Below are 9,455 nucleotides of genomic sequence, written 5' to 3' on the forward strand. Positions count from 1 at the left end.
GATACCGAATCTAAGAATCGGTTATCCATCCTTCTTTTTTTTCAATTATGTTCTCCATTACTCCGTATTAGTTTGTTTTTAGTTGGCATATAGATGTTGGCAAGTAATTAAGCGGGATACCGAATCTAAGAATCTGTTATCCATCCTTTTTTTTTCAATTATGTTCTCCATTACTCCGTATTAGTTTGTTTTTAGGGGGTTAAATATGATATTTTTTCCATTTGAATATAATTGATAAATAACCAATAAAATATTTTAAGGAATTTTTTTTGAAAGCTATTAAATTTATTGAATACTAAACATAAATTATTAATTAGCAAATTACCTGCTCCTAAATTTATTAAGTTGAAATAATTTTTTTTCTAAACTATGTTAGGAATTTTGAAAAGTTTGCATTTAATATGTTTTTCCTAATAACGTTTCCTTTTATTAAACTTTATTAGTTGACTTTTGTATTGATTGAATTGCCTTTTATAGTAGAATCGATGAGAGTTGAGGGATGGGATTTTGGAGGCCTCACGTTTACCTTCACTCTGCTTTAATAATATATATATATCTACGTGACACCTAGCAAATTAATTATCTACGTGGTACTCGATTTTTTTAATTCAAAAATAAATTACAAATCTTATTTTTCATTGGTCGAAACCATTAGATTTTCTACGTGACGCTCTAATAATTCAACAAATATGACTCCTACATATATTTATATATTGAATTAATCTGAATATAATTTGTGGATATTAGGGGTGTTTTAGTCTTATACATGCGGGACACCAAAATTGGAATTACTGAAATACCCCTCCTCTCTTCCCTTATGTAATAGAGATATAGATATTGATTTTATTCCTTCCTATATAGGATACAATATATAGTTACTAGTATTTTATGCACGCGATGCGTGCGTGCATTTTAGAAATTTTATTGTGCCTAATATTTCTTGCGTGCGGAATTTTTAAAAAAATTGGCACTAAAAATCATTCGCAAAGTCCATATTTTGTGATATTGAGGTCATATAATACTCGTAGCTTTACATGACGAATGATCGAATCTTATGACCAATTAAAGCTATTTAAAAAACTTAACATTATTTTGATACAACTAACACATCCCATCGAAAAACCAAATTTGAAGTACTAAACTTATAGTTATTAAACATACAAAATAGCGAGTATCACTTTCTTCTTTTGCTCGCAATATATTTGTTTAACCACATGCACTCCTCCGCCCAATCGATATGCAACACATAACCAACCGTATACGAATGTTCAGGATTAAAAGCTCCAGTTGGTGGATGTAGCACCCATGAAAAAGCTCTGTTTCCGAAACATGCAAATACTTTTTCCATCACTCGATTACGTCCGTTAGGCTGCATGAACGTTAAAATATATATTGAGATGTAAAAACAACATGAGTTAATTATATTAAAAAATTATGTTGTTAGAGTATTAGATTGAAACCTGTTGAAGTACTGATTTTACTTCAGTAGATAAACAACCTAAAAGGTATTGTGCAAGATCGTGTAATATCGTGACTTTCAAATTACCACTTTTATCAAATATGGTAAGTCGAAGCAGCAACCTATAAGAAGAAATTAAAAAAAAATACTATTATAGATATTTACCAATATATAATGTGTGTTTAAGTATAATAGAGATTTAGATAGTTACCTTGGGATAGTTACAGTGTTGTTGATATTGCAAGATTGACATTTTAATAGTCCTTGAAAAATGGCAACCTTTTTTAGGCAACGATTGCATGCTTCATAAATGACGTTATTAACATCATCAACACAACATGCATATGCGGCAACTCGACAGTATTGTACCTACAAAAAAAAAACAAAGTTAGACAATTAAGTACATAATATCGTATTTAATATATTGACAACACTCAAACTTCAAGGTTAGAAACAATACATTTCTCACAGTTGGAAATTGAGATAATCGGATACGGGGAGTATTAGAAATATCAATCGATGACTTTAGCGAAAAAGTCGATGAACGAAACCAATCTCTCCTTATCCTTGCCAGTTTTTCCGATGTATACCTGTACGTGAAAAAAACTTGTGAGCATAATACTTAAGGTTATGTTGTACATTAATATTAAAACAATATTAAGGTTATGCGAAATTGTGCATACCATGTAGATAAGGATGTTGTTTTTTCATTAACTGGGTTAACATAAATCCTAGTGTAGTAACCCGTGGAAAGATATGTACCTGTTTGTAATTATCAATTAGAAATATTATCACATATGAATATTATACTTTGAACTACATATTAAAAAGACTTTACTATCTAATTTAATTTGAATGATGTACCATAGAAGCTCTTGACATGCAGACCACATGCTATAATGATTGGACAAATCTCAACATGATTAAGATTTTCATCAAGAACGTGCGCAAAAGCATTCCAAAGTGTTAATTTAATAACAGTCCAGCTGCAAGTAGAAAGTAAAACAATATTAAGACAAATTTATCGAAATATAGGCAAATTCGATAAGTAATTAACATTTTAATAATGTAGGGGACTTACGTTGTATCCATTATTGCCACGTCTCGCTTGAATGAATCTACACCAATATTCTCAATTGGTGAAACGTATAGGACCAATCCCATTGCATCTAAAAGATCATCAATGTTTCAATTAATAAACGACATATGCATGATAACTATATATTGAAAAAAGGCCAACAAAAGTACCATAAACTCTACTGGTACAGTCGATGTGACAACTTAATCTGTTCAAATGAACCAAATTATAGTGGAATGAAGGTATGGAAATGTCATCCTCCTCTTCACGTATCACATTTGTTTCTTCTTTAATGATCATCTGTTTCCAATTGGGGACAATTTTGTTTTTCCCTTCAGCAAATATCACTTGTACAGCAAGGAGTATATAAATGAATCCCTCTTGAAACCGTCCTATAAACTTTTCAATTGCGGGCTCGTAAATATTGCACTGTATGCCCTCACCCTACAAAAGAAAACACATGTAAAAGTTATGATATAGTTCAGATTCAATGAAAAAATTGAATGAAGTGTATGGTCATTTACCTCAACATCGACAAAAAGCATTTTCCATGCTTTCTTAGTTGTTCCTTTGTGGTTGTAGTTGAAAATATCATAATTACGAATTAGTCGGGCTCGTACATCATATCGTTGTACCCCGCTAGGATATAAATGTTCAAAAGTTGGATAATGGTACTCTGTCATCCTGTAAAGTTAGTTCAGAATAAAATTAGAATTACATAAACCGATATTCACAATGTATGAATATGGATATCACATGAAAAGAAAGCTATGTACATGAATAAATTTAATTACTCCGATATATAAAAATCACATCCCTCAATTCGTCCGATATATTATAAAATTCATTGGAAAAAATACGGCTAACGCTGACGTAACACACTACTCAGTGTCAAGAGTACAATAACGTTTATTACAAAACTGGAAAATACAAAATAATACTCTAGTTTCGTATCTCTAATCATAAGACAACAAAACTTCTTTGTACACAATATTTTTAGTGAATATGCCTTCACAGCCTTGGACCTTTCCCTTTTCGATCACGATCTTTGTCGTGTTTTCTGAAATTCCTCGTGATAATGCCACATATAGCTGGCCGTGGCTAAATACATGATCAGGGAGGTATATGCCAACATGTGGAATAGTTTGTCCCTGAGACTTGTTGATAGTCAAGGCAAAACTCAACTTCACAGGAAATTGCTTTCTGACCATCTCGAATGGCAATTTTATATCTTCAGCAGTTTTCAAGGGAATTCTTGGCAAAAACACTCTGTTTCCCCTAGAATGTCCGGTTAATATCTCAGCATCAATGAAATTTTCCTTTAATGAATGGCAAAGCAACCGTGTTCCATTGCAAAGACCATGTTTAGGATCAATATTTCTCAAAAGCATTAAAGGTACCCCAGGTTTCAGGGTGAGAGCATGAGGAGGTAATCCCGACGCAGAAATCGAATTCAAAAACTCTTGTTGATACAAATTTCTCTTATCTTCAGGAACAGAGTCAAACGAATAGTACGTTTTTCCTTCTCCGAGAAACTTTTTGACAACCTTATTATTTATCCTATCAGCGTCTTCGTTTAGAGGTGTGATGATTGCCCTTTCAACTATAAAATTTCCATCACCAACGTGCTCACTTAAACTTGGAAAGACCTGGTCGATCAAAGCCTCGATCGAACTATCTGCCACTGTTGGTATAATCATGCCAGTCGGTAACCTTATCATCTGATCTGAAACAGTAGGTTCATTACCGTTCCCAACAGAGAGTAAGAAATTAGCAAAGCCGTTATCATCAATTGATCTCATATTTTCTCTCAAATGCAAAATACGAATGTGTCTCCACATAGGGGACCTGACAAAAGATACGTCAATCATTTGAGCTCTAGTTCCATTTCGAACCACCGGTAAAACCTGTCTGAAATCACCACCGAACACAATAATTTTCCCCCCAAACGGCAAGTCGTTCCCCATTAAATCCTTGAGTGACCGATCAACAGCTTCAAATTGATATCTGTGTGTCATTGGGGCCTCATCCCATACGATAATGGAAGAATTTTTTAGGAGAATTGCAGTTTTAGAACGTTTGGTGAATGAGCAAGTTGATGAGCTATCTGGATTAAGTGGAAGCTGAAAAGTTGAATGTGATGTTCTTCCCTGGTGCAACAACGTTGCTGCAATTCCAGATGTTGCAGTGGGAATAGCTATTTCGCCTCTACTTTTTACAGTAGCAAGAAGGGCTCTGTATAAAAATGTTTTTCCGGTGCCGCCAGGACCATCAACAAAGAAAGAACAACCAGCCTTTGAAATGACAGCATTCATTATTGTATCGTATGCAATTTGTTGGTCACTATTGAGAGTGGCAACACATGCTAAATCCTCATCTGGAACCGGAATAGAAAAGTACTCCTCTATGATAGAAGGGAGCTCGTCTATGTCATCAGTACTTTCAGGTAAACTTGGTAACTCCGTGTAGTCAGAAATCTTTTTTCTTAGCGGTCGTAATAACCTATCCAAGTCTTGCAAAAGTTTGTTAGTGAGAAAAACACAATTGTTTGTTGTGTTAGAAGTTGGATAATCCTCAACCATGTAAGGGAAAAACTCATCCCACAGTGAACGCAATCCTGTTGGTTGACAATATATCAAGATGGTTGCAAATAATCGACGTAATGCAGTTGGCATTCGTACCGAACATGCCTCTGAGAGACATTGACGAATGCTTTCATCATTTTCGATTAGACCGAGGGCTTCAGCTGCAGCCCTGAATGTTGGGTGTATGACACCATTGACCGTTCTTAAATGTTCAAACGACGTAGGCCCCCTCACATGATTGAGTAACATTCTCATATAAAACCGTTCTCCTTCTAACGGTGAAGCTACATACAATCGACCCAAAACCCGTTGTGAACTTTTTCTCTTTTGCCATTCACGTGAAGTCGATAACCACCTGTAATGCTCTGGAAATTCTCGATAAAGATATCTCCTTGCATTTGGATCAATCGAATTCATCTTGAAAAATTCAGTGAGCATCGTCTTAGAGTTTCTTGGGTTCTCTAACACGCTTGAGATTGGTTGGTTCGCTTCAAACCTCACTTGATGCATGTTTGGCAAATGAACCTGCAAACGGTCTACGGAAGGACACATTCTAGTCATGGGAAATTTGTAAAGTTTCCACATAGCTTCGGGTGCACAAATCCACCGTGCATCAACATATTGTGCAATCTCATCTCCGTTATGAACTTCCATAGAGACTCTATCTGAACCCTTATGGATGTACTTATACAGATATTTGACACACTTGATGCTGCTGCATATCTCAATATTTATGTGGCAATCATATTTTAGGAGCAAAAATGGATTATATGGGACTACCCACCGATTATCTACACGAACTCGTGAATTTTCACGCAATGGTACTGCTGGACGATCTTGTGGACGGCGATAAAGAGGATATGAGTCATTGCCTTGCTTTGTATCATTGGAGAATTCCTTGGGGAATCCTTTCTTACAACTTCCTTGTTTCATACATGGGGATTTGTGGTTGAGAACACCACATGGGCCATGAATCATGTGTTTAAGAACTGCCTTATACAATTTTGGTTCCACTTGTTCATCGGGAATTACTGCTCTCACAATCTTGTCAAAGTCATCCGGAGTGGTTAGCTTGTCATTCTGATCAAGAATCAATAACATATGAACATGTGGAAGACCCCTCTTTTGGAATTCAATCACATATACATAAGCAACAACCGTTCCGAGGATGCCCCTTTCTAAAACATCCTTTTTCAACTCTTCAAGTTTAGCATGAAAAACCCGTGTCAACAGGTCTGGACGATCGTTTGGTACTTGTCCGGCCAACAATTCTGATTGTATCTCTGGCCAAGACGGATTGCATGTCATTGTAAGAAATAAATCGGGCTTGCCGAACTTATGAACCAATGCCATGGCATCTTGATACCTCTGGTGCATATCTCTTGGACTTCCTACGAATGAAGATGGTAGTATGGTCCGTCGTCCAACATTTTCTGCAAATGGACATTATACACACAAACCTTATTGCATGTGAAACAATGTATGAACTATATTGAGTGTAATATAATCAATTTAATTAATTAAATGTGGACCTGTGTTATGCTCTCCAGCATGTAAAGAATCCTCTAAACCCTTGTATAAATCAGCACGTATCTTATCTTGGTTGAGTGCAATCCACCTCAAATTATTGGCTTGCATTTTTACACAGTTATCGACAACAAATTGTTGGAGTAGACGGCCGCCTCTCAAGATTAGAGAATCAAGATTTTGACGCATCTATATCACAAAATACTTGTTTTGGTCAGAAAAGGTATAAGTATACAATTTTTAGGATAAGGCTTAAAAAGAGTTATTAGAAATATGCACCTGAAACATGTATGCATAGAATTCCCGGCATGTCAACTTTTTACCAGTGGAACTTCGACTGTTTAAATCCCAGCCGTAAGAACCATAAGGAAAAAGTAGAGGATACTGCAATGGGTCATAATAACCGGCAGTGTCTTTGATATAACTCAGTTGCCCAGTTACTGACTCTATCATGATATCCCTATCTTTCAAGTTGGAAATGTCATCACCGCCAACGACAATTGCTGCTACTTGGGAAGCTGTCGGCATTGAGTATTGATGTTTATTTGTAGGTTGCTCTTTGATGACAAATTTGCAATCATTTAAGTCACTACGCTGAGCAAGATGACGAAGATTGTGGACAAAAGGATTGTGAGCATTCAAAATATTCTTGATTCTGTCGATGACTTCGAGCCGCAATGATGAGTTCTCGGCTGCACGATTTTCATTTTCATGCTCAGTATCGTAAATGTAGATTTGAAGAAACCGGGGACGATCTTCTGCATTCAAAGGTAAGAAACCTCCAATGCGATGGTAAATTGAACCTTGTGCACGAAATGTGTACACGCCTTGACGTGCATTTGCTAGTTCGTCATCTAAATGAACTCCCATTGAAGTGAATGAAAATACGTGGTTGTATTTACGAATATTTTGCCTAAAATGAGTCCCATATACCGATTGATCAGAATATAGATCAAGCATATCAGCGGACAATGGAAAATCAGGTAAGTTAACCTTCCCGCTTAAGCAACATAGTTCAGTAGATTCACAATGGAAAAGGCGTGCCTGGCAATGTGGACATGTTTTCATGGATGGCAAACTGAATATAGGAACCCCATGACTCTCGTGGTAATTTCTTGCACAATTTCTGTAACCAGTTCTCCCTACTGTCCAGACCCTTATATCATCAGAGATAGGGTTTGATATGTTGTTGGTGTCGACTGCATGACATTCACCGACATTGAATAATAGGCCCGGAATGCGTATTTCATTCTCCGCCTCAACAAAATGCGGCATGTCTCCATCGTCTGAAGTAGGGTCTGGTATACGTGCATTGGCTGTACTGCTCTCGCCAACACAAAAGAATCGATTGGGCATATCTCTTGAGTTTGATGTTGGGTATGATATTGTCAGATTTGTTGCCCTACCTTCACCGACGCTAAAAAATCGATTTTCTAGATTTGCCCGAGTATCGAGTAAACGAAGTTCATCAATAGGTTGCACTGCATTATCAAATCGTGTTTTTGATTAGTTAGGTAAGTGGTAATTTTTACATACTTAAATGAATCTTTTATGTTCGGATTACTTACGTTCACGTCTTTCACATCCAGTCGTGACATTATTGGCACGATTAGTGATGTCTGCCATAGCCCTTCGAGCTCCCAAAGTGTTGGGAGTGTTGTTAACAATCATAGGCCCTTCTGAACATGGCCTTTGGGGTTGACTCTCAGGGGATGCTATAGCATTTGATTTGTTTTCAGAGGCATAAGTGAGTCTTCGTTTGGTATTTAGACGATCTATTTGTTCTGGGGTGAGCGATTTTCTCTGTCGTCGCTTTTGATCCCTCCATATGGATCTTTGATCTTGCATACATTGATCTTCGTTCTCGTCCATTACAAAAATCTAAAACTACACGTATTAAAATTCACGTGTTGTACGAAGTATATCGGAGAGTGAATAATGTAAGTTATTTACTAAATAATGTGCTTTTTTAAAAAACAATTACTTTAAAGTTTTTTTATGGTTATGTTGATGCCTTTTTGTTTTTCTTTTCTACTTGAACGAATGTTTTAATTTAAATTACAATAAATATTTTATTGTGTTTCCTTTTGATTTTTATTTTTTCTTTAAACAAAAATTTCAATTTAAATTAAATAAAATATTTTAGTTTGATGCTTTTTATTTTTTATTTTCCACGGAATTAAAATCTATTCATTTACCTTTTAATAAAGTATGAATAACGGGTCTCTAATCAAACATAACTTGTCAAGCTAATAAGCAGAGAGGAAAAAATTTAATTTTATATATATATATATATATATATATATATATATATATATATATATATATATATATATATATATATATATATATATATATTTAAGGGATAATAAGAGATATATATTCATTCATGTTTGGCCATGGCAAATAAGGCAAATAAGGCAAATAAGGCTAATTCATTTCTTTTTCGGAGAATGGGCCTGGCCATTTCATTCTCAAAGATCAAAAAACAGAATAATCGGGTTGCCCAATTTCATTTTTGTTGCTCTTATCTCCTTAAACCTATTTGGATTTGTTTTCATTTCTATCTCCTTCTCACCGCCGCTCATCTTCTCTCTCTTCTCTCTCTCTTCTCTCTTCTCTCTTCTCTCTTATTGTTCCATTTTAGTTAGCTTTCCTTTCTCTTTTCTCACCACCGCCGATGAAATACAGCAATCTTCTCTCTTTTCTTCATTCCTTTCTCTCTTTAACCTGGTTCTTCTTTGATCTATCTCAAAAACTCAACAACACCTAAAATTGTTTCTTTTTATGTTTTGAGGGGAAAAAT

At 35.4% G+C, this 9,455-nt stretch overlaps 1 protein-coding gene across 1 annotated transcript; it reads right to left on the reverse strand.

Annotated features, from left to right (window-relative positions):
- Positions 1-1,174: 1,174 nt before the first annotated feature.
- LOC130463602 (uncharacterized) lies at positions 1,175-8,521 on the reverse strand. Its single transcript, XM_056832781.1, has 14 exons — positions 8,218-8,521; positions 6,929-8,130; positions 6,655-6,838; positions 3,647-6,555; positions 3,405-3,418; positions 3,062-3,221; positions 2,708-2,981; positions 2,541-2,628; positions 2,324-2,445; positions 2,143-2,221; positions 1,920-2,049; positions 1,671-1,828; positions 1,461-1,581; positions 1,175-1,369 (listed from the first exon to the last, which is right to left on the reverse strand). Exons 1-14 carry the CDS (start codon positions 8,519-8,521, stop codon positions 1,175-1,177), a joined length of 5,940 nt encoding a protein of 1,979 aa, XP_056688759.1.
- Positions 8,522-9,455: the final 934 nt, after the last annotated feature.

The sequence above is a fragment of the Spinacia oleracea genome, chromosome 6 (genome assembly GCF_020520425.1).
Source record: "Spinacia oleracea cultivar Varoflay chromosome 6, BTI_SOV_V1, whole genome shotgun sequence".
Lineage (NCBI taxonomy): Eukaryota > Viridiplantae > Streptophyta > Magnoliopsida > Caryophyllales > Amaranthaceae > Spinacia > Spinacia oleracea.

Bases quoted from the DNA above. Each gene is read 5' to 3' on its own strand.
- LOC130463602 (XM_056832781.1), bottom strand. From the start codon at position 8,521: ATGGACGAGAACGAAGATCAATGTATGCAAGATCAAAGATCCATATGG. The intron at 2,629-2,707 runs GTACTTTTGTTG...ATGATCTTTTAG, and splicing joins CTGTACCAGTAGAGTTTATG to ATGCAATGGGATTGGTCCTA. The intron at 2,050-2,142 runs GTATGCACAATT...TTTCACGTACAG, and splicing joins ACAACATCCTTATCTACATG to GTATACATCGGAAAAACTGG.